The sequence below is a fragment of the Panulirus ornatus genome, chromosome 19, assembly GCF_036320965.1.
Source record: "Panulirus ornatus isolate Po-2019 chromosome 19, ASM3632096v1, whole genome shotgun sequence".
In the NCBI taxonomy this organism is placed as follows: domain Eukaryota; kingdom Metazoa; phylum Arthropoda; class Malacostraca; order Decapoda; family Palinuridae; genus Panulirus; species Panulirus ornatus.
Genome location: NC_092242.1, coordinates 6,949,384 through 6,976,026, shown reverse-complemented (window position 1 = coordinate 6,976,026; position 26,643 = coordinate 6,949,384). Strand labels below are relative to the sequence as shown.

At 38.2% G+C, this 26,643-nt stretch overlaps 1 protein-coding gene across 2 annotated transcripts in view; it reads right to left on the bottom strand.

Annotated features, from left to right (window-relative positions):
* Window positions 1-176: 176 nt before the first annotated feature.
* Window positions 177-26,643, bottom strand: part of LOC139755356 (SUN domain-containing ossification factor) — a 127,599-nt gene continuing 101,132 nt past the window's right edge. For both annotated transcript variants that reach the window (XM_071673527.1, XM_071673528.1), the window contains 9 exons: window positions 24,046-25,191; window positions 23,611-23,738; window positions 23,092-23,187; window positions 21,141-21,317; window positions 20,633-20,810; window positions 18,994-19,985; window positions 16,576-16,950; window positions 9,096-9,264; window positions 177-5,682 (listed from right to left, as the gene is read on the bottom strand). In XM_071673527.1, the coding sequence (XP_071529628.1) occupies window positions 4,523-5,682; window positions 9,096-9,264; window positions 16,576-16,950; window positions 18,994-19,985; window positions 20,633-20,810; window positions 21,141-21,317; window positions 23,092-23,187; window positions 23,611-23,738; window positions 24,046-24,532 (3,762 nt within the window). In that variant the 5' untranslated portion in view covers window positions 24,533-25,191 and the 3' untranslated portion in view covers window positions 177-4,522. The remainder of the gene's footprint in view (window positions 5,683-9,095; window positions 9,265-16,575; window positions 16,951-18,993; window positions 19,986-20,632; window positions 20,811-21,140; window positions 21,318-23,091; window positions 23,188-23,610; window positions 23,739-24,045; window positions 25,192-26,643) is intronic.

The window sequence follows — 26,643 nt, the reverse complement described above, 5'->3', positions numbered from 1 at the left end:
GAATAGATATACAAGTTAATGTATGTATTTTGTAAACAGATGTGTTATGATGTCACTGAAAGATGTTCTACTCAGTCACTTTATTGCCATTACATAACTGAATTCAGTCCTAACTTTGAAATATGGCCCATTTTGGAAGGTTCAATGCAATCAAACTATTCTGGAAAAGAAAAAACTTCTCATATATAATATTTATTAGCCTTTCATCTGTTTAACAGACAAAAAGAAACTCGAGAAAATTAAAAAAGGACTTAAGCCTCATAGCACATATTGGTCCTGTATCATCATCTGAGTTTCTTAACTGCATGTCTTCCACTCTGGAAGGAACAGGAACATGTAGTTTCTGTAGTAGAGAAGGAGACAATAGCAAGCCCCACTTCCTTCTTTGGTAAAGAGTTGTCCATATCTTTAAATGGTAATGACAACTCTTCTGCCATTTCCTCATACATTCTTTAAATTAAAAAAATATATACAGCACACGGAGAAAAGGGAAAATAAAAAAACATCAAGATTTACTTGATGGATAGGAACAGACATAAAATTCTTAACTGCTACTAAGCACGTAAAAAAATAACCTAAGGAAGCAAGAGTGAACAAAATTCTTTTATCATGGTATCTCATGGAGATAAACTAAGAAAATCTATTTATTCCATATTATGTGTATTATTTCTTTACATAAACTGGAATGGAGAGTAGATTTAATATTGATTTTTTATGATAAATTGGTATCATAAATATATCAGTTTAACATATGATAGAAATATTATCTACTCTAAATTATTAAAAAAGTTTCATTAATCTAGTTTACATGGTTTAACTGTATGGGGCACATCAATTCAGGAAAGCATATGACTATGTTAATATGGGATGCTTATATTATGATAATCTAAACCTGAATACAGGATACTAAACTTTGAAAAGAAAATGGTTTTAACACCTTCAACATGGAGAGCTTGATATTCACCAACTGTACAGTATAGTCAGCAGAGTACAGTAAATTATTTACCAAATCCACATATACTACACAAATCCATGTAAGTAATTGTTAAGAAAGATGCAGGCTACATTTTCAACCATCATGAAGACTAGACTCTCAAGAGCACCTCTAAGCTGATGGTACACAAATCACATGACAGAATATGTGCAGCTGTTAAAAAAATATAATAAACAAACAGCAGAAAAGTGTTGTGGCAGTGGTGGCAAGTCCCATGTATGAAGAGGTTCCATAATCATAGGTAACAGACAAAGGAAATACAATGATCAGCTTTTGATACCATCTTAAATCAGTCAAATAAACTTGTGCTGTCACTAAAGTCTGAACTTGCTTGCTACCACTAGTGATTTGTATCAAAAGCTTTCCAACATTTCAGATGTAATTACGGTTACTGATGAGCAATAAAAACACAACCAGAAATATACCAGTACTGGAAACAAAGATCAATACAAACTTTACTTTCAGTATCACAAATCACTATGAAAAAGATATCAAATTCCTTTGAAGTTTTAACTCTTTTTGGGCGAGTGTAATACAATTAATGTATACAGTGAAGATGGATAATGAACACATTACTCATTCCAGATCAACCACCTCTCGAGACTGCATATATAATAAGTTGTATGATAGAAAGTAATTCAGAGATGGGGTACTTTGAGTGAAAAGCTTCTCCCCATACAGAACAAACAGGTAATTACATGTTAAATCCCAATCAGGCTTATTTCACCAATGCATAGTTTTTTCATTCTTTTTCCTGCTAGTGGTTGTTGCCAGAGGGTAGGAGAAAGGCCTTTTTACTGTTCTATCCTTGCCTCATCCACTTAGTATAGGAAGAGATAGATTTAAGTTTAAATCAGACAAACTAGACATACGGGTCAACAGTCTCCTCGTTGACTGTCATTCCCATGTGCTCCCACGTTCACACACACATTCACAACAACCATAGTGCTCAAAAACACAAATATATTTTCATATACTGGAAATCCTTTCAAAGCAAAATACAACATAAAACTACATTTACTGATGGTAGCTTTGTAAAATTCCAGCATTTACTCATGGATTATGGACATTTACATACATTAATGGAAGGATGAAGCTCCAGAGTTGAGCAAAGCTTCTTTCCTTAAAACTTTAACCTCACAAACTAAAATGTGAAATAACTTTTTCCTGCTGATTGCATGAAAGAAACCCAGTGTTAAAATTTTCCATTTTAGATTGTAGCTGACATAACATACAGCCACTACAAGCACGCAACTACTCTTAAAGTATGTGATGCATTCATTTTGCATTTCTTTGAGTTGATTATCCTTAAAAGTTGAGTTATGATATTCCTGAAAATCATTCACAGTCTTGGCATGCCTTCTTAAAACAAAAATGTGGCAATGTTGGGATGGTCTTTTTTTCAGCTCTTAAGAGGTTGAAAGTGTCCTAAACTGACTTGCATCCCAATAAAAGTTATGAAAATTATTGCAGAAAACAATATGGTTAACCATCAGAAGTATGGCAACTTAACAAGAGAGTGCAGGTAAATGCATGGATATCCAACAATACTAAGTCAACCTAGAAACTGCAAAAGTTTTTCTAGAATCATGATAGGTTGTACTGCATATGAAAAAGCATTAGCCAACTTTGTTCTTATAATCAGAATAAAATACTACTTTTGTAACAAAATGCTGAATCTGTATTTCTAACATATTGCATTTATAGATGGATGATGACCAACCTTAGACCACATTCCTTTATGAGTAATGGATTCTGAGTATGTTTAATAAAGCATGGCTTCTATTTAAGTGATACATTCCTGTTCTCATATGAAACCTTAGAAATATTTGTTTCCATTCATCAAAAAGTAAAAAATACAATACAAAATTTCATAAAACCAGAATACTTGAAATAGTTATATATTAAAAATATCTTATTTCATCACATACATTAAGGATGGTAATTTCTAACTTTTGATATCGTAAGTACTTCACTAAACCGGCTCACTCTCCTTGATAATTTCTTTACAAAAACCTTTCATGTTATTTGTCGTAGAATAACAAACACACTGATGAGCAGTACTCCATATGCCTCAGGTCTTGTCAATATCTATTATGTTCTTCAGACGCAGATGTGATAATGTTTACAAAGCTGAATTCATATTTGATTTGCACTTCATTCACATCAAGATATTCATCTTAAAATATTTATCCTTGATCGCTGTTTCCTGCATTAGCGAGGTAACGCCAGGAACAGACGAAGAAAGGCCACATCTTAATATATACTCAAATTATTAATCAAAACAGCAGATTTTAAGACACCATCAGTAATGTCAATGTAACTTATCCACATTAATCTATACATGCAATCTCTACACAGATTAAATCTTTTGCAACATCTCGTTCTATTATGGTGGCATCCCCCAAAAGATAAAGGTTAGCTTCTCTAAAGCCTAAGATGAAGTTGACCAGCTTTAATCATGTAGTAAATATCATTCTGAGAACCCTACCAGGCTTTTCAATTGAACAGTGGTCTCAATGGGTTTCAAATACAAAACATTATCCGTAGCCATGTGTCTCCTACAAATTATCGCATGCATACCTAAACTACAAGCTTGATGTATTTCATGGATTGATGTGTAGCACATTATAATTCTGCCTGTTGCCCTATCGCTCTGGAGATACCTTGATATGACTATCAGGTGGTGAATATGTTCTTTAAAATTATTTTCATGTGAAAATATAGTCACAAAATCTATACAATATTATAATGTCTGACTAGCAAAGAAATGATACTGTATCTGTATTCTGATGTTCTGAGTGAAACTAAGTCAATACACATATAATGCTTGGGCCTTTACAAACGTGCATATCTAATGTTATCACCTCTACAGAAATACAGAGCCCTCAGCAGCTGTACAAGAGACAGTGATACACTAATATTGAAATTTAAAAATGATGTGAAGACCTATCTTGTGTGTTCTATATATTCTTATAGGAGAGTCCAAAACATCATTCCACTATGATCACTCATTGTATCAGCAAGACCCAAAACCTAAAACACAAAATATGAAATTATCTTGATTTACAGAATTACTGATGGTTACAGCAACTTTATCACAATAAAGCAATGGTAACGATGTAAAATCCACAGATAACAAACGAATACAAGATGCCTGTTACAAGTGAATACACACTCCTCATCTAATACTCAATAACTTTTCACACAGAATATCATATTCTAATCACAGTAGGGATGAATTTCTTAAACCAATTAACAATCAGCATGAGGCTATGACTTAAAAGTTATATTCATATATGGAACGCTTAGGTATATTCTTAGCAAGATGGAAAAGATGGCAAATATAAACTTGTCATTTCTGGCCAGCTGTTCATATCCTTTGTCTAATAAAAATTCAAGTGAAGTGAGACGTCCAGGAAAATAAAACAGCTATACCTCGTGGAAGGAAGGGGGTCAGGATTAACACCAGGTTAACCCCTTTCCAAGCAACACAATACAGTGGCACCGTGGACAACAATGAGCTGGTCAAGTTCCTGCATCGCCTTCTAGTATGGCCTCTTCTTCCAGTAGCACTGGAGACTTTGTTTTTGACTTCTTTTTCTTTTTAACTTTCTTATCTTCAGCTTTTTCTACAATTCCGGGCTTTTCTTCTGTTTTTACCCTTCTATTTTTTCCACTGGAATCACTACATGTGCTAACAGTTTCGCTACTACTGCTCCCAAAGTGCTGAGCAGAGTACCATTCCCAGTTATCAGAACGGAGTTTCACTTTAACTTTTGTCTTATGCGATACTTTCTTTTTTTCACTTAAGCTTTTATCATGATTAGTATGTATATAGTCATTTCCTATATTATAATCTGTGGCACAAGAACTATCACCATTTACAAAACTATCCGTGCAAGGAGTATCAACGGGGTAACACAAGTCATGATTACCTGAACCATTAATATCCTCACTAAAGTGAACATTAGTGTGACCACTGTAATAGTATTCACCATAGTGTCCATCCTGGCAATTGTAAGATGTCCCACCAGTCATCTGATAATAATAACCATGATCTTCCAATGCTACAGGGAATGGTTGGAAACTTTCATTCACATTATTCTTTATTTTCTTTACCTTTTTAAGTTTCTTTATTTTCTCTCCACTGTTCTTTAGCTTTTCTGGGGCACTCGATACTGACAAGGACTTCAAAAGCCTTGTCCCTTTCTTATGTAGGTTATCACAATTATGGAAACAAGCAATGGAATGTCTCTTTGAATTAATAATATCCGTATTATTTGAAAAATACCCGTCTGGGCTTCCTTCAACAAAAGCCCTTGTTACACAAGTGTCATAGCCTACTCCAGAGTTACCAAATTCCATTTCTTGTTCATTTACAAAAGGTTCATAAGGAAACCCAGGAGAATCTGGTGAATCTGGAGAAGACAGGGAATTACTAAGAGGAGGTGTGGGATCCTTTGTTACTGTACTGTCACCATAAAACAAGACCCCAGCACTTGACGTATTAAGTTTTTCAATTCGATGGGATTTTCTAGAGGAAGATGACTTCTCAACAATACTAGCATTTGACTTGGATCTTTTCAAAGTTCCATGACTAGACTTTTTCTTCTTCTTACGATCACTAACAGAATCCATCCAGATAGGAATGGTTGGTTCAATAATCAGAAGATCCTGATACGTCCCTGAAAAGTAAAATAGTACAAAATATTAGCAGATATGATTAGTCCAATGTCCAAAGTCTATAAACGTTTTAAGATGAAGATTGAAACAGAACTTTTAAGAATTACCAAAAAGTAAAACTATTGTACTCCATTTACTGAATCCCATAATACCTTTTAGACCATTTGTACCCAGGGTGAACATTTAATATCCAACCAATTACCACAAAAGAGTGAAATGAAATAAGGAGCTTCCACAAAATCAACCTACTACTAAAGACAAATACATATAGCTGGTCAGCAATACTTCACACAATATTATTCACACAATTTAGCAGTTACAACATGACCTTATTTTTCATATATCAATGAAAGGGAATTGGTATCTTTAAATCTGTGCCAGCCTGCAGAGTTGGGGCTTGAAGGAAAGCACAGCTCTGATGAATCAATTTCCAATTAATCCACCCCATATAAATGCAAAGGAAGTTAAAGGTAAGAAACAAATGGATATTTCGATTCAAGTGTGGTAAATAAAACCAATTAAGAGATAGGGTAAGGTAAGATATTCGTTACAAAAATCTGAGACAGCAAGCCAACTCAATTGAGAATTACCCTATGATATTAAATATTTGGTAAAGAAATCTGATAAAACACAACACTTAAACTGAGAATTACCTAGTGATTCTGAGAATAATAAGTTAATGAGAATATGTAAAATCGTGTATGAAAAGAGGAGGGATAGAAACAGGGTTCCATTTGTATCAGCTTGATTTTCTTATTAAAAAAAAGCACCTCCATGCTAAAAATACTTGTAAAAAATCTAAGAGAAGATTAGAAAGCCAAGTGGTTAGCATGCCTGTCAGCTAAGGATGAGGTTCTGGGTTCCAAACCTATCCATACCTACTTACATGGGTGTGCTTCCAATTCAACCAGTTGTAAATGGATACCTGGTCCAATTCACTGGTGAAGCAAAAGTAATAAATGAAATATATAGTTTAAATATAGAGGCATAAATTTCTTGGGTACTCCTGGGAAATTATACGGGAGGGTATTGACTGAGGGGTAAAGGCATGTACAGAGCATCAAATTGGAGATAAGCAGTGTGGTTTCAGGAGTGGTAGAGGAAGTGTGGAGCAGGTGCGTTTGTGTTGAAGAATGTGTGAGAAATACTTAGAAAAACAGACAGATTTGCATGTAGCATTTATGGATCTGGAGAAGGCATATGAAAGGGTTAACAGAGATGCTTTGTGAAAAGTTTTTATGAAGGATTTTATGAAAGATTTTAAGTATGAGTAGGAAGAGGTACTGAAGGTTGGTCTGTGGCAGGGGTGTGTGATGTCCCCATGGTTAATTTGTTTATGGATAGGGTAGTTAGGGATGTAAAGGCAAGAGTTTTGGAGAGAAGGGCGAGTATGCAGTCTGTTGGAGATGAGAGGTCCTGGGAAGTCAGTTGTTGTTCGCTGATGATACAGCTCTGGTGGCTGGTTTGAGTGATAAACTGAAGAAGTTGGTACTGAGTTTGGCACAGTGTGTGAAAGGAGAAAGTTGACAGTAAATGTGAATAAGAGTAAGGTTATTAGGTTCAGTAGGGTTGAGGGATAAGTTAATTGGGATGTAAGATTGAATGGAGAAAAATCAGAGGAAGTGGGGTGTTTTAGATACCTAGGAGTGGACTTAGCAGTGAATGGAACCATGGAAGCAGAAGCAAGTCACAGGGTGGGGAAGAGGCAAAGGTTTTGGGAGTGATGAAAAATGTGTGGAAGGAGAGACCATTATCAAGAAGGGCAAAAATGGGTATGTTTGAAGGAATAGTAGTTCCAACAATTATATGGTTGTGAGGCATGGGCTATAGATAGGATTGTGCGGAGGAGGACAATATGTGGTGCGAGGTGGTTTGATCAAGTAAGTAATGAAAGGGTGAAAGAGGTAAGGGGAAGTAAAAAGAGTGTGGTTTGAGAGAGCAGAAAAGGACATTTGGAGAGAATGAGTGAGGAAAGATTGACAAAGAGGATACATGTGTCAGAGGTGAAGGGAGCATGGAGAAGCAAGAGACCAAACTGGAGGTGGAGGGATGGCGTGAAATAGATTTTGAGCGATTGGGGCCTAAATATACAGGAGGGTGAGAGGCGTGCAAGGAATAGAGTGAACTGGAACGATGTGATACACCGAAGTTGACACGCTGTCAATGAACTGAACCAGGGAATGTGAAGTGTCTAGGGTAAATCATGAAAAGATCTGTAGGGCATGGATGTGAACAGGGAAAGATGTGGTCTCGGTGAAGGTGAAATCGCAATTCAGTAGGAGTTCAAATAATCTCATTTAATGTAGTTTTTTCTTTACATGTAGCACATGTTTCATGGAGACAATTTGCCTCATCAGGTGCAAACAATTCATAAAGTCATTTAAATCCCTACACAACCACACAAATTCTGTCTCTTCTCTGCCATTCTCGACTACACACTGGCCTGACCGTTAAGGGGGGATGGCCTGGGTAACAAAGTGTGAGTTCAACCATTTTTCTTGTTTTCATTTCTTGGTAATTCTTTCACAATGATTTGGTTGATGATAGGATGTGCTTTAAAGTTACCTGGGGACAAATTAAAGTTCCTGATATTAGTACTTAAGACAGATTCAGTGACATTATGGGTAGTATAATCTGGAGAGGGGTAAATGTGACTGGTTGTTAAGGTCTACAGGGAGATCGTTTTCCTTAGTGTTTAACAATTGCATTTTTGTGGTCATCCCTGCATACTTAATCGCGGTGCCAATAGCATTTCTCAGTTATTGTTTTACTGGTCTGGCCAATGTATACATCTTTACATGATCTACATATGACGACATAAACACTCCCAATTTTTGGAAAATTTGGCCTACTTTTAATTAAGATCTTACAGATAGTGTTGTTGTATGGAAGGTAACATCAAAAGCATTATTTTTTAGTACATGTCTTACATTAGCAATGTTAAAAGAATATGGCAAAGCTATAAACATTTAGACCTATCCTCATTTTCCACATTTTTTATACCAGATGCATAAAATGTCTTCCTAGCTTTCCGGTAAGCCTTATTCACAAACCACTTATGATAACACAACTACTTAAAGATACATCTTATATGTATAAGACCATATACAAGACGAATGGTGGTAAACAAAAACGAAAGAAAAAGAAAAATGCCTGAAACATTCTTGTGATTTTCTTCTGAAAAGACAGCCACACAAAACATTGTAATATACAAGACACATGGAGAGATGGAAGGTTAACTGAAAAGTGACAAATAAACTGCTACACTAGCTCTTGAGCTCTGGTTGAAGAAAATTACATAGCATTACATTTTTCCATATCATCAAGACTACACAAGTCACCTCTTCAATCTCAAGATCACAATATCTTCTTTTTTGATGCTTTATGTTTAACTGTGTAAGCAAACTATACTTGCCTGATATTTTAAGAGCTTCTTCACTAGGTCTACGCTGACGTTGACGAGAGGCTCTTTCTCGAGTAATGCTGTCCACTGATCGTCTTCGCACACGGCTTCTGCTTCTGTCTAGAAGGAGGCTGCCAGAATCTTGGTGCATAGATGAATCTGCATGATCCTCACCTGGGGTCTGGAAAACAAATGTACCTTCAAGAGATATTTTCTACAACAAAGACTAGATAAATCAGAGAAAAAGTTCAGTGCAACTAAATAATGTAAAATTTGACAGACTAAAATACAAACCTGTATGATAAAGTCAAACTGTTACAGATGAAGAAAGACGCATCCACTCGCATACAAATATATATACCTATACTTACATTTCAGGGAGTGATGGGGTGAGGTGGAGACAGATTGAGTACTTTGAAGGATTATTGAATGTGTTTGATGATAGAGTGGTAGATGGAGAGTGTTTTGGTCAGGGTGGTGTATGAAGTGAGAGAGTCAGGGAGAGTGGTTTGGTGAAGAGAGAAGAGGTAGTGAAAGCCCTGTGGAAGATGAAATCCAGCAAGGCATCAGGACTGGATGGTATTGCAAATGAATTTATTAAGAAAGGGGTTAATGTGTTGCTGACTGGTTGGTAAGGATATTCAGTGTATGTATGGTGAAGAGCCGAGGATTATCAGAATTCATGTATAGTGCCACTGTACAAAGGCAACAGCAAAGTTGAGAGTTCAAGCTACAGAGGCATAAGTTTGTCGAGTATTCCTGGAAAATTGTATGGGAGGGTATTGACTGAGAGGGTGAAGGCATGTACAGAGCATCAGAATGGGGATGACCAATGTGGTCTTAGAAGAGGTAGAGGATGTGTGGATCAGGTGTTTACTTTGAAGAGGGTGTGTGAGAAATACTTAGAAAAACATGGATTTGTATGTAGCATTTATGGATCTGGAGAAGGCATATGATAGGGTTGATAGAGATGCTTTGTGATAGAGATGCTTTGATAGAGATGCTTTGGTGTGGGAGGTAAGCTGCTAGAAGCAGTGAGAAATTTTTATCAAGGGTGTAAGGCATGTGTACGAGTAAGAAGAGAAGAGAGGAGAGTAACTGGTTCCCAGTGAAGGTTGGTCTGTGACATGGGTGTGTGATGTCATGGTTGTTTAATCTGTTTATGGATGGAATGGATGGGGATGTAATTGCATGAGTTTTGAAGAGAGGGGTGAGTATGTAGTCTGCTGGGGATGGGGCTGGAAATGAGTCAATTGTTCTTCACCAATGATACAGCAATGGTGGTTGATTTGAATGAGAAACTGCAGAATTTGGTGACTGAGTTTGGAAAAGTGTGTGAAAGGAGAAAGTTGAAAGTAAACGTGAATAAGAGTAAGGCTATTAGGTTCAGCATAGTTGAGTAACAAATTAGATGGGAGGTAAGTGTGAGTGGAGAAAAACTGGAGGAAGCAACGCATTTTAGATACCTGGGAGTGGGCCTGGCAGGGAATGGAACCATGGAAGCAAAAGTGAGTCATAGGGTGGGGGGAGAGGGCAAAGGATCCAGGAGAGATAAAGAGTGTATGAAAAGAGAGAATGTTATCTCAGACAGCAAAAATTGGTATGTTTGACGAAATAGTAGTCCTAACAACATTATATGGTTGCAAAGTATGGGCTATAGATAAGGTTCTACAGAGGAGGGTGGATGTGTTGGAAATGAAATGTTTGAGGACAATATGTGGTGTAAGGTGGGTTGATCAAGTAAGTAATGAATGGGTAAGAGAGATGTGTGGTAATAAAAAGAATGTGGTTGTGAGCAGAATAGGGTGTATTGAAATGGTTTGGACATATGGAATGAATGAGTGAGGACAGGTTGACAAGGAGGATATATGTGTCAGAGGTGGAGGAAACAAGAAGAAGCGGGAAACTAAATTGGACATGGAGTGAAAAATATTTTGAGCAACTGGGGCCTGAAAATGCAAGAGGGTGAAAGGCATGCATAAAATAGAGTGAACTGTGGTATACTGGGGTCGATGTGCTGTCAATGGACTGAACCAGGGCATGTGAAATATCTGGGGTAAACCATGGAAAGGTCTGTGGGGCATGGATGCAGTTAGGAAGCTGTGGTTACAGTGCATCACACATGACAACTAGAGACCCAGTATAAGTGGATGTCTCCTTTTTTCATCCATTTCCTGGCACTACATTGCTGACAAGGGGTGGCAATGCTGTTTCCTGTGGGGCAGGGTGGCACAGGGAATGGATGAAGGCAAGTATAAATATGTGTACATGTGTATATATGCTTATGTATGTGCTTATATATGTATGTATATATAAAGATATGTATATGTATGCATATGTATGTGCATATATGCATATGTGTATGTATATGCGTGGATGGTTCCTTCTTTGTTTCCTGGCGCTACCTCGCTGATGTAGGAAACAGCAATCAAGTATAATAATGATAATATATACATACAAACACACACATATAAATTTATACGCATGTACATATTCATACTTCCTCACCTTCAACCATTCCCAGTGACACCACGCCACAGCATTGCCACCCCCTGCATCAGATAGGTAGCACCAAGATACACATGAAGAAAGGCAACACCTGCTCATATCTATACACAAGCCATCATGTGTAATGCACCAAAATCACAGCTCCCAATCCACATCTTGGCTCCTTATACCTTTCCATGGTTTACCCCAAACATTTCAAATACCCTGGTTCAGTCCACTTACAGCATGTTGACCCCAGTATTCCATATCGTTCTAATTCAGTCTATTCTGTGCACGCCTTTCACCCTCCTGCATGTTCAGGCCCTGATTGTTCAAAATATTTCCACTCCATCTTTCCATCTTCCATTTGGTTTCCTGGTTCCCCTTGTTCCCTCCACATATGACACATGTATCCTTTCCGTCAACCTAGTAAGTGGTCAAGCTTACTTCAAGTCTAAACAGGTATTAAAGAAAGAAATATCAAGCTCGATTATGCTCAAATTAGAATTACAATGTTATAAAGAACACACTTCCAGAGGTTTTTATATCATAGTCTAGATAACAACATTAGAATTAGCATCTGTCCAGCTTGACTGCAAACAAAATGATGTCTTAATCATCTATAAAACTAATGCTTTTCTAGCCTTTACTAAACATCAATTTTCAAACTGTCATGTGTTATGTACTGAAACCTGTACTGCCATCCCACAGCCAATCTCCATAGACTATTCCACTACTTTGACCACTTCACAATCTCTAGTTTACCTCAAGTGAATGCACATCAACTCTCATATAAGGCATCAATCCAATTCATTTGTCACCCTTTCATCCACCTTTACACTTCAGCTACCTTGGTTTCATGCCACATGAACTCCCTTATCTAAAAAACTCCACTTCCTCCAAGTTCTCTTCATTCTACCTTACACTCTAACCAACCCCTCTCTCTCCTCTTTTAAATTTAGTAAAAGTCTCCATTGGGGAGGCTGTATTTTTGGAGGTAAAGTCTTGTCAGAGAACTTATCACTATAAGGGAGTCTACATTTTCCTGCCAAAGGAAAGGGTACACCCTCGGGATGCAAAAGCCTTTAGAAAGAAGTCCTATTTCAAAGAAACTGGCCTTAGTAAATTAGCTAAAACAATTTTTGATACAAATTCGCCATTTCCTGTGTCAGTGAGGGAGCATCAAGAATAGATGACTGAGCATTTGGGGGGGAGGATCCTTACTTGCTCCCCTTCTCTGTACCTTTTTTTGAAGAGTAAAACAATAGGGTATGATTCCAGCTCCCCCCACACCCCCACTTCCATCCCCTCTACAACATGTAGGAATTATGTGAGCAGTATCCATTCTCCCCTATCCCCAGGGATAAATTAAATTAAATGTGCCTAAATGTGTGTGGATGTAACCAAGATGTGAAAAAAGGAGAGATAGGTAGTATGTTTGAGGAAAGGAACCTGGATGTTTTGGCTCTGAGTGAAACGAAGCTCAAGGGTAAAGGGGAAGAGTGGTTTGGAAATGTCTGGGGAGTGAAGTCAGGGGTTAGTGAGAGGACAAGAGCAAGGGAAGGAGTAGCAATACTCCTGAAACAGGAGTTATGGGAGTATGTGATAGAATGTAAGAAAGTAAATTCTCGATTAATATGGGTAAAATTGAAAGTTGATGGAGAGAGGTGGGTGATTATTGGTGCATATGCACCTGGGCATGAGAAGAAAGATCATGAGAGGCAAGTGTTTTGGGAGCAGCTGAATGAGTGTGTTAGCGGTTTTGATGCACGAGACCGGGTTATAGTGATGGGTGATTTGAATGCAAAGGTGAGTAATGTGGCAGTTGAGGGAATAATTGGTATGCATGGGGTGTTCAGTGTTGTAAATGGAAATGGTGAAGAGCTTATAGATTTATGTGCTGAAAAAGGCCTGATGATTGGGAATACCTGGTTTAAAAAGCGAGATATACATAAGTATACTTATGTAAGTAGGAGAGATGGCCAGAGAGCGTTATTGGATTACGTGTTAATTGACAGGCGTGCGAAAGAGAGACTTTTGGATGTTAATGTGCTGAGAGGTGCAACTGGAGGGATGTCTGATCATTATCTTGTGGAGGCTAAGGTGAAGATTAGTATGGGTTTTCAGAAAAGAGGAGTGAATGTTGGGGTGAAGAAGGTGGTGAGAGTAAGTGAGCTTGGGAAGGAGACCTGTGTGGGGAAGTACCAGGAGAGACTGTGTACAGAATGGAAAAAGGTGAGAACAATGGAAGTAAGGGGAGTGGGGGAGGAATGGGATGTATTTAGGGAATCAGTGATGGATTGCGCAAAAGATGCTTGTGGCATGAGAAGAGTGGGAGGTGGGCTGTTTAGAAAGGGTAGTGAGTGGTGGGATGAAGAAGTAAGAGTATTAGTGAAAGAGAAGAGAGAGGCATTTGGACGATTTTTGCAGGGAAAAAATGCAATTGAGTGGGAGAAGTATAAAAGAAAGAGACAGGAGGTCAAGAGAAAGGTGCAAGAGGTGAAAAAAAGGGCAAATGAGAGTTGGGGTGAGAGACTATCAGTAAATTTTAGGGAGAATAAAAAGATGTTCTGGAAGGAGGTAAATAGGGTGCGTAAGACAAGGGAGCAAATGGGAACTTCAGTGAAGGGCGTAAATGGGGAGGTGATAACAAGTAGTGGTGATGTGAGAAGGAGATGGAATGAGTATTTTGAAGGTTTGTTGAATGTGTCTGATGACAGAGTGGCAGATATAGGGTGTTTTGGTCGAGGTGGTGTGCAAAGTGAGAGGGTTAGGGAAAATGATTTGGTAAACAGAGAAGAGGTAGTAAAAGCTTTGCGGAAAATGAAAGCCGGCAAGGCAGCAGGTTTGGATGGTATTGCAGTGGAATTTATTAAAAAAGGGGGTGACTGTATTGTTGACTGGTTGGTAAGGTTATTTAATGTATGTATGTATGACTCATGGTGAGGTGCCTGAGGATTGGCAGAATGCGTACATAGTGCCATTGTACAAAGGCAAAGGGGATAAGAGTGAGTGCTCAAATTACAGAGGTATAAGTTTGTTGAGTATTCCTGGTAAATTATATGGGAGGGTATTGATTGAGAGGGTGAAGGCATGTACAGAGCATCAGATTGGGGAAGAGCAGTGCGGTTTCAGAAGTGGTAGAGGATGTGTGGATCAGGTGTTTGCTTTGAAGAATGTATGTGAGAAATACTTAGAAAAGCAAATGGATTTGTATGTAGCATTTATGGATCTGGAGAAGGCATATGATAGAGTTGATAGAGATGCTCTGTGGAAGGTATTAAGAATATATGGTGTGGGAGGCAAGTTGTTAGAAGCAGTGAAAAGTTTTTATCGAGGATGTAAGGCATGTGTACGTGTAGGAAGAGAGGAAAGTGATTGGTTCTCAGTGAATGTAGGTTTGCGGCAGGGGTGTGTGATGTCTCCATGGTTGTTTAATTTGTTTATGGATGGGGTTGTTAGGGAGGTAAATGCAAGAGTCCTGGAAAGAGGGGCAAGTATGAAGTCTGTTGGGGATGAGAGAGCTTGGGAAGTGAGTCAGTTGTTGTTCGCTGATGATACAGCGCTGGTGGCTGATTCATGTGAGAAACTGCAGAAGCTGGTGACTGAGTTTGGTAAAGTGTGTGGAAGAAGAAAGTTAAGAGTAAATGTGAATAAGAGCAAGGTTATTAGGTACAGTAGGGTTGAGGGTCAAGTCAATTGGGAGGTGAGTTTGAATGGAGAAAAACTGGAGGAAGTGAAGTGTTTTAGATATCTGGGAGTGGATCTGTCAGCGGATGGAACCATGGAAGCGGAAGTGGATCATAGGGTGGGGGAGGGGGCGAAAATTTTGGGAGCCTTGAAGAATGTGTGGAAGTCGAGAACATTATCTCGGAAAGCAAAAATGGGTATGTTTGAAGGAATAGTGGTTCCAACAATGTTGTATGGTTGTGAGGCGTGGGCTATGGATAGAGTTGTGCGCAGGAGGATGGATGTGCTGGAAATGAGATGTTTGAGGACAATGTGTGGTGTGAGGTGGTTTGATCGAGTAAGTAACGTAAGGGTAAGAGAGATGTGTGGAAATAAAAAGAGCGTGGTTGAGAGAGCAGAAGAGGGTGTTTTGAAATGGTTTGGGCACATGGAGAGAATGAGTGAGGAAAGATTGACCAAGAGGATATATGTGTCGGAGGTGGAGGGAACGAGGAGAAGAGGGAGACCAAATTGGAGGTGGAAAGATGGAGTGAAAAAGATTTTGTGTGATCGGGGCCTGAACATGCAGGAGGGTGAAAGGAGGGCAAGGAATAGAGTGAATTGGAGCGATGTGGTATACAGGGGTTGACGTGCTGTCAGTGGATTGAATCAAGGCATGTGAAGCGTCTGGGGTAAACCATGGAAAGCTGTGTAGGTATGTATATTTGCGTGTGTGGACGTGTGTATGTACATGTGTATGGGGGGGGGGGTTGGGCCATTTCTTTCGTCTGTTTCCTTGCGCTACCTCGCAAACGCGGGAGACAAAAAAAAAAAAAAAAAAAAAAAAAAAAAAAAAAAAAAAAAAAAAAAAATTCACAATGGTTTGATTTTTCCAGAGTTAGAGACGTACACCAGGAACACTTCAAAAGATGGCTTCACTTGCTCACATTTACTCTATAGCTGTCATGTAACAAGGACCCACAGAATTTTCCAAGGTTTCCCCTGACCACTTAATCAATATTCTTATGGGTCAACCACTGACAAAATACAGTAACTCAATAAGCACAAACAATATCTGCAGTGTATGCTTGATCAGACAAGCTGAAATGGTTATCATGACCTGATGATTGGTGATCCAAGCAACAATGTAGTTCAATTCCTGACATAAACTACTGACGGAAAGATGAATCTCCAAGGTTGCGTTAGGTACAGCAAACATCTATTTGTATGCATTTATGGCTATACACACAAGCATACATTTACAACCACCTACTTCAACTTGAATATGAATACGTGTATACTCACAACAGAAAACGAAACTAAATACTGTCAATACCTGTGTTGGTCGATCCTGGATCAAAGCATTATCCATATAGTGATTGGTTCTTCTGTTGCATATTGCAAACACTACACATAGGACCAGCACCTCCACTACCATCAGCAACAAATGTTGTTCCACTACAGTATGAGCCAAAGTTTCCCTTTCTTCAACTAGTTTGTCTAAGATGTTGCTAACACTGACAAGCTGTTCCTCTAATTTTTCAATGTCCCGTTGATGATGCTGGTCACGTTCATACGCCTGTCGAGAGGTGGCATTGAGGGCTGCAATAGTCAAGTTAAACTGCCTTTGCATTTCCTCCATCTGTCGTTTATATCGACGGCTTAACTCCTCTAGGTACTGGCTGCTTATTGACATGTTGTATTCTAAAGCCTGAAATAATTAAATACTATTACTTTGTAAAATGGCATTCATAGCACATTTCATGAACAGCAGCAAGGTTAATACAAAACTAAGATTGAGGAAAATTACAATGCAGAATCAAGGTTACTACTCTAATTCTCTTATGTCTAATGACCATACCCTTTTTCATCTCACTGTCAGCATAAAAATAAGTTATTTTTCCTTCTGCTTCACATCATGTACTGCAGGGAAACTATTACTGTACAGTGTACACAAAACTCCCTTATCCAACTGTACAATACTTCATCCTGAACAAACAGCAACAATAAAGAAAAAAAAATTAGGTTTGCATCTGAATGAACCAGCTGCTTGCTGGTCTTTCTGAAGCCATACTTAAGGGTGAATTCTGGGGAGAATCACAATGAACTGAATAAGACTGTTGAGGCGTGCAGTATTGTGAGCTCAAATATGGAGGAAAGATGTTGAACAAATAGGGAAACCACTCCAAAAGCTGAATGTACCAGCCCACAAATGGCTCTCTAGCTCAGAATTAATTTGAACATTTCCTTTTGGTACCAGTACATGGGTGGTGTTGGTAGGTGTAGGGTGGTTCAAGCTGGTCTGAATATTTGGTGCCTATTGGCGAAAGGTTAGGGAAATGGAAAGATCAGCTTTTGATGAATTGTTGGTGACATGTTGGTAACTATGATAAATTTTCAAAATCATTTAATTCTACCTGCTAGCAAACTTCATTTAAAGTATCACACCTTATGTTTTCCTAGGTCACCTATATACCATTCAAGAGGGATGGTACATACAACAGCAGGTAGTAGTTGGTAGGTAGCCACCAACTAGGGAGGTATATACCTGCCTGGACATCAGGAGGCTAGTGACAGTTGTGGAGTGAGCCAGCATTTCACTGGTTGTCAAGCTGCACTCCTTTGACCCAAGTAGCTGTCTTTTCTTTCTGCCTCAACCACACATGAACAGCTGTCTTTCTGACCACAAAACATTCAATCTCTCCTTCTCATACATAGCATCTGACAATACTTAACTCTCACAATTCTTAAACTCTAGATTTTTACGTGGCAAGTGCTATATGCAAGCCCTGCCCTTTGGCAAAATGGAAGGAGTTATAGAGGTAGAGGGTAGGTACATTAAACAGGAGCATTAGGTTGAAACATTGGGTAGAAATACTAATCAGGAAAATTAGGAGGGAGCATTACATAATATTGGTAGGTTGGAACATTATGTAGAAGTAATCAGCAGGAACATTAGGTCAGTGGCCTGTTAAAGATGAGGCACTAGAGGCTAAGAAGCAACAATGGTGTTCATCAATTACAGAGACTCTAGTCCTAGCCACCCATTTGAGGGAGTTCTCAAAGGGAACGGGCATCAGACAAGTGGCAGTTAGTGACACTGTTTATGGATAGACTATGGGGTTACAGAGCCAATGGGATCAGGATTACATAAATTCTGATATCCCAACTTTACAGTGATATGATTATAACAGGTGAGCAATAAACTGGCTAGTGCATATGAAAAGCAAATACTTGAGCCAGGAATGCAAATGAAGCAGGAATGCAAACAAAGTAAAGGAAAAGGTAGACACTGTTTAGAATGAAGACTGAATAAGTAGAGAACACTGCATGTACGTACAGTTGAGAGAACAACTACAGCCCTCGAAATATTCCATTCACGTAACTCTAAGTCAAGCAAGAGGCTTAATTATTGAAACTTGTCTAAAAGCATCATAACAGCATTTCTACATGGGTATCAAAACACAAGATACCCTAGTAGCTAGATACATTACCAATAAAGTATCCAAACAACCATAAAAGGATTCAACGCATTCCTGGCATGTACCTGCTTGTGGTTACACTGTGAGAGAAAACTTATCCTGTGAGGCTCTTACACCACTATAATCCTGTTGAAAAACTTCTTACACTAAAGGAGTCTACTCTTTCCCAGCTACTGATTGAAGCCTTGAAGCTACAGGAACCCCTGAAGAAAGGGTCCAAGTTTTTTATGTAATAGTAAAATACAATAATGAAATACAAGTATATATTTTACCTTAATCTTATTAGAGAGACGAACAACCACTGACTCCTTGTTCGTTGGAGATGATGATGTAACTTTAGGTTCAGTATGTGGTGGAGTAACTGGAGCTGGAGTTGGAGTAGTCAACTCTTCTCCATGGGGGAATTCCTCTTCTTCTAAGTCTATTCCACCAAACCCTGATCCCTCTACTTCCACATTCTCCTCTGGCTCAGTAATGTTGTCAAAGTCTGATTCCTTGATATGTTTGTCATGATGAACAACGCTGCTGGTTTTTGATTTTTTTGGAACTTTTGGTGTCTCACTAGATAGAGTTTCTGAAGCTGATGGCATCACAGATTCATTCTCAACTTTCTGTTCTAAAAGTGTCTGCCCACCTTCTTTTTCCTGAATAAGTTTTTTTCCTTGAATATCCAGCATTCCACCAATGTCTGCATCAGCTGCATCTGTTCTTGTAATGCTAGAAGTATTTATTTCTCCATTCTTCACATATGCAGGAATTTCATTTGAATCTGGGATGACATCTGAGGAAGTAGCTGAAAAATTTTCTGGCAGATGAGTGCCAATAGAGTCACATGCAAATTCAGTATCCATAATACGATTATCATGCATAAAACACATGGCCAACACATGTTTTGGGGATAACATTACACATACATAACTATTATTGCATGCAGTGTCATACACAACACTGTCATTGACCACTTGTTCTGTACACATAGCAGATGCCAACTGACGACAAAAACTTGAATTCTTGACAGTTGAAGACACAAATGGCTGCAGCATTAGGTCTTCATACTCTGTTCGATAACATGAAAGAATGTAATTAAGAGTCTCGGCCATAGGACATCTACTGTTGTCAACAGCATATCTATGATGAAGAGAGTAGCAGCGGTCATCAGGTTCAATGGAGCTGCTTGTAGGTCGATATCCTCGCTTAATCACATCTAATACCCCACTAAACATATTTTTCAGTACTGCTGGTATAACACTTGGTTTACCCTCATCTGAAGGAAAAAAAATAATCTATTAATATCAGTGTACTTGGATCACTAAAATTTTATTTGCAATTTTTGCTTAACAGTTTTTGTTACTATTCTTTATTTCAAATTGTAAACTACATTAGTTACAATTAATTTGTAACTCACATTTTCCTCTCTCTTACACACTCGCCATTTCCTACATTCAAAGTATGGCAACTAAGGTATATTAAATCTCAAACACAATAACAGATCTTACTGAAGTAAGAAGAAATTTCAAACCTTAAATGCCTAATTCTATCTTCTGTCTACATCTTTGACACCCATTTCCTCTAGGAATTCCCTCAAGGGTGTAGCTACAGCAAAAGAGTCACCATAACTGGTGAACTCCAGTGCCACTTCTAAGACTAATTATGAACCCTAATACATATCCCATTAACCTCATTTTATTTTCATACTTGATTGCCATTTCTTGCACAGCTAGGTAGCACCAAGAACAGATTAAGAAAGGATGCATAAGCTTACATTCATTCTCTAACTCTCATTCAAATCACATTTCAGTTATCTATTTGTCATGTTTCATTAGTAATTTTTTCCACTGCTCTGACTTATCAAATTTGTCAACTTAGTTCATGAACATTTCTCTAACACTGCTCCAAAACCAAAATGAGTACCTTTAGATTTTTTCCTTGCATCTTCCTCAAAAGAATCACTAAACGCTTCTTCAGCTTCATCTTGGTCTTCTGGTGAGTCTTCTATTGTGTCAATCACCTCAAATTCTGACAAACCATATATGCGAAAAAGCGAAATGGGGCAGAAGAACTCTGATCCATAGTGACTAAGAACCTCCACCTGAAATGAATTGATGGTGATAAGATAACCCCTAACCTTTTTATGCATGGTAAAAATAATTTCAGTGAAACTGTGGCAATTCAACAATTGCAATCTTTAATGAAAGCCATTTGAATTCTTACAAACATTTGGGTACACATTTTGCCACTGCCAAGATATATGAGCTTCTGACTACTGCAGAAATTCTCTGCACCACCTACATGTAGTTGATTCTTTAATGATACAGCATTCCAAAACAGGATTAACAAATCAAAGTTACAGCTACTTTACTTAAGAACAAACATGTAAACCGCTACTAATAGTAAGAAACAAACACTTTTTTCTAATTACCTTTATATACTTGAAAAAATCTTCTGTTGTGATGGGAAAAGACTGAACACCTCGGTTTGCTTCTTGTCCCATAACACGACTCAGAGATGTCCAGTCCCTAGTTGGATATCGGTGACTCCCAAACACGTGAATGTCTTTAGGAAGATTGCTGAACAGCTCGAAGTTTGCTATATCAAACTGCAAAAAGGTCATTCTAATGTATTCAATGGAAATACAGAAGCAATTGTCTCAAATGCTTCTAATTAGTTGCATTTGAGATAGCTGAAATATTACATCATGAAAACTAATGTAATCTTCAGAAAAGTAGAGAACCTTTCACTATTGCATGTAATTAATAACTGCATTTTTGCTTTCCGAGATAATGTTCTCGACTTCCACACATTCCTAAACACTCCCAGAACCTTCGCCCCCTCTCCAACCCTGTGATTCACTTCCGCTTCCATGGTTCTATCTACTAATAAATCCACTTCTAGATATCTAAAACACTTCACGTCCTCCAGTTTTTCTCCATTCAAACTTACCTCCCAATTGACTTGTCCCTCAACCGTACTGTACCTAATAACCTTCCTCTTATTCACATTTACTCTCAGTTTTCTTCTTTCACACACTTTACCAAACTCAGTCACCAGCTTCTGCAGTTTCTCACATGAATCAGCCACCAGCACTGTATCATCAGCGAACAACAACTGACTCACTCCCCAAACCCTCTCATCCACAACAGACTGCATACATGCCCCTCTCCAAAACTCTTGCATTCACCTCCCTAACAACCCCATCGATAAACAAATTAAACAACCATGGAGACATCACGCACCCCTGCCGCAAACCGACATTCACTGGGAATCAATAACTTTCCTCTCTTCCTACTCATACACATGCCTTACATCCTCGATAAAAACTTTTCACTGCTTCTAGCAACTTGCCTCCCACACCATATATTCTTAATACCCTTCACAGAGCATCTCTACCAACTCTATCATATACCTTCTCCAGATTCATAAATGCTACATACAAATCCATTTGTTTTTCTTAGTATTTCTCACACACATTCTTCAAAGCAAACATCTGATCCACACATCCTCTACCACTTCTGAAACTACACTGCTCTTCCCCAAGTGCGTAAGACAAAAGAACAAAAGGGGAACATTGGTGAAGGGAGCTAATGGGGAGGTAATAACAAGTAGTGGTGATGTGAGGAAATGGAGTGAGTGTTAGATGACAGAATGGCAGATATAGGGTGTTTTGGTTGAAGTTATGTGCAAAGTGAGAGGGTCTGGGAGAATGGTTTGGTAAACAGAGAAGAGGTAGTGAAAGCTGTGTGGAAGATGAAAGCTGGCAAGGCGGCGAATTTGGATGGCATTGCAGTGGAATTTATCAAAAAAGGGGGTGACTGTGTTGTTGACTGGTTGGTGAGGATATTCAATGTATGGCTCATTATGAAGTACCTGAGGATTGGCGGAATGCATGCATAGTGCTAGACTCCGCCTGCCTAAGGTTATCACCACGAGTGAGAAGTTAACCTTGTGAAGACTGTATCACTATCAGCAGATGAAAAACTGCAAAATCTCATCAAAGAACCTCTCACTTCAAAGAATTTCATCCTATACCTGTTTCTAAGTGCTGTGCAGCCTAAGAGCTGCAAGAGCTCCTGGAAAAAGGTCCAAGATATCATCAGGACCCTTTCATAAAGGGCTCCTGGGGTAATGACAAAGAATTAACAAATGACAGAATACATAAACTGAAAAAAATACATGTACATTACTTCATTATAACACCCTAGAATCCCTTTAACAAAGCTACTGCAGATTCAAGGGTAAACAGATATGAACTGAATACATCTTTGTGACATGTGCTAATTTCTGAAGTGGAAGCATAATAAAAACTGTTTATTTATTTTGTCACAAAAATCTGATTAAAAATACAGTTCATAAGAACATGAAACAGATCTTACCATTTGTGGTCGAATACTCTCACAGAGTTCTATGATGAACCAAGTCTTATCCCTACATTTGTTTAGCAAGTATTCATCTTTATTAGACTGGATCACCTGAAAAGATTGAAGGTTGAACTACATTAATTACATGTGTCCTCTATGCAAATGAATTCAAGGACTGGAAAGGCCAGATATTTATTTTTAAAACACTTTCAAAAGGACATTGGAAAAAATGAAAAGGTACAAAAAAATAATTAAGCTGATGTGGCAATGTTTAACAAAAAGAAACATTGCAAAAAAAAACAACAACAACTGCATACCAATGAAGGACAAAAGGTTATTATCATATACATACAGACTGTACAAGATGGTAAATATGCAAAGTTGCATAGTAAATGTGATACTTGTAACATTACTCATGATCAATAAACAAAATATTGGTTTGCAAAGTGAGCTGAAGCATTTCTAATAAATGATGCTATGACAATTATCATGTAAAGTATATTTACCATTTAAACTTGCAAGCAAGTACCTTACCTTAGAAGCATGTGTAGCTTCAGGGTTGGCAGTTAGTAATTTTGAGCCACAGTCGGGAGAAGCATAATTCTTACTCTTCACTTTTGGCCCCTTGCCATGGCCATTGCCACCATGACTATTTGCAATAACTGTAAAGAGCATGTAAATGTCATTAAAAAAAAGACTACATGAAATGTAATTAAGTCTGAGGTCTACTTAAATCTTACACTGGAATAAAACCCAATCTTTCTTTAAATGCAGACAGTTTAGTGACAGTACTCAGAACTTCTACAATTCCAAATTTTAAACAGCATTAAAATCACCCAACTCCGTCAAAATGGGTAAGTTAAATGTTGCTTGGACTTTTATTTCCTACACATACATACTATTTGTGAAAGCAAATTAATTAAAATGGTCAAAGTGGATAGGGGATAAAAATACAAACTGAATACTTACCATCATTCTTCTTCTCTGCATTAACCCGCTGAGTAAACTGGCTGTAAGTTTCGAGAGTATCTGGGCTTTTCTCTGCCACTTCTTGCTCTGCTAGGCCTTCTATTGTTTCTGGAGGTTTATCTACAATACCTTCTGCTTCTTTTTTCTTTTTTTTATCCGAGTCACTTTTCTTCTTGGCCTTTTCAGAATCATCCTCAGGGATAACAATGTCAGAAGGAATTTCACCTTTATCTGATAATACTTCAACATCAATATCTAGGGAAGGTTTTACTTTCTTTGATACATCACTTTCCTGCTGCACAGTTTGCTCTGTTTCATGTTCAATGCCTGATTTCACAAAAACTGTGGATTCATCTACCTGTACATCTACCAATTTCTCTGTAGCACTGATCTTACCTTCCTTCACCTTCTTCTTCCAAAGAATCTCTAACATCTTTATGTGGTTTTTCAGAGTCCTTTTGCTGCTCAGCTGGAGCACTACCAGCATCGCTCATCTCCAAAGGCTCATATGAATCTTTTTTCTCAATTTTGGAATCTGTTTGAGCATCAGAAATGTCTACTACTTCAACTTTTTCTTGATCTATGACACTACTATCAATTCCCTCTCCCTTTGCATCTACCTTGATAGACTCTTTAGCTTGTTCCTCCTGAGAAGCCTCTACTACAGGTAGCATAGACTCATGTACAATTGATGCTTTGATCTCATTCAGTATCCCTTCCTTTTCTTCCTTTACCTCCTTTTGGCTTTCCTGCACTTCACCAGTATCATCTTCGTGAACAACAGCGCCATCATCCTTAACTTCTGTTTTTTTTAGAGCATCTTCCTCTCTTTGGCCGATTTCATCAGTCGATTTTGGCTCAATCTTTCGTTGAGAGTATCCTTTACTCATGTCAACACTACCTATGAATGTAGTCGCCCTTCGTTTACCAATAGGAGTGAAGTTTTTTGTAGAAATACTGGTGAAGAACTCTCTAGCATCTATGAAGTGGCTCAAGGTCCCATCGACATTGTAAGTAAAGAGTTTCTGTTTCTCCTCCAGGACTCGCGCTGGGCTGATTGTGACATTGACCACGTCGTCACTCCTTCCTTCAATAACACTAAGAACTTCTCTCTCCACTTCAAGGTTGCTTCCGGTAGGTCGCACGCTGAAAAGAACTTCTCATAAGTAAAATGCATACCGCAACCAAAAGGTACACTAAATATGTATATGAAAAGAATATATATATATATATATATTATATATATATATATATATATTATATATATATATATATATATATATATATATATATATATATATATATATATATTCCTCATCCAATCACCAACCTCCAGTAGGATAAAACTATACTTACAACCATTCCCCAAAAAACACCGAATTAACCCAACTAGCATGAAGCAACCGCCCTCCCAAACCATTCCCAAATGTCATCCCCACAGACATACACCCATCTGAAAAACCAATCGCAAGAAATGTATGTCATACTTTCCCGTTTACATTCTGGACACCATCCCTCACACATTACCATTTCAACATATCTTAAGACCCGTCATACCTAAGATGCTACTTCCACATCGATTTCATTGAATACTCGTTCCTCTTGTGCTCTGGGTTCCCTTCACAAAGACACAAACATGTCATCTCATTTTATGACCAGTGGACGAGGCTGGCTTTCTGTGACCTGTGGGAGCCGCGAAGATACAAGGGATCAACCTATACCCAATGCAAGCTTGTGTGCCTTATAGAATAAAACAGCAGTTCCCTTTAATTCTATGATGAATGACGAAAGTTTCCTAACGCAACCTGAGGGCTGTGCTTAGGGCAAGGAAATACTATATCAATATGAGCCGACGGCCGCTCGTCGAAATACATACATACTTTTATATGACCCAAGTGGGAATAGGTGTCATGAGTTAGTTTACGGTAAATTATCACACAATAAATCCTAAAATCGCTGGCTACGATACGACGCACTTCTGTATTAAACCACACCTTACAGTTTTGAGTTGTGAATATATTCATACAGAAGGGACCCTCGAGTGAGAATGTATATATAATGTACATTTTACAAACCAAAAGTACCATTCGCTAAGTTTTCTGTTAAGTAAATTTTTCACGATAAAACCAAAAGCAATAGAATAATAGCCTCAGGATCGACAATGCTTACTGTAATATATATATATATATATATATATATATATATATATATATATATATATATATATATATATATATATATATATATATATATAAACTTCATACCACAAGCTTTTAGGTTCCAACGCCAACCAGCTTCAACCAGGCAGCACTCACCGTACAGCGATCGAATTACTTATTCGCCTACGTTCCTCCTGCAGTCCAGGCCCCATCACTCACAATCTTATTGCACTGCAATATATCACACGAAGTTGGGATGTACTGGGAAATTTTGGTCAACTTTCACTCTCTTCTTGTGCCCAAAATTCAACTATGCTTCTGTATTTGTATTCAACGGTCTTGTATGTAGTTACTGTCAAATAAACCCCAATTGTCCGTCAAAGCCTGTTGACATCATCTCCTGCGCCAAACTTGCTGAAGGCAACGACTGCAGCCAGCA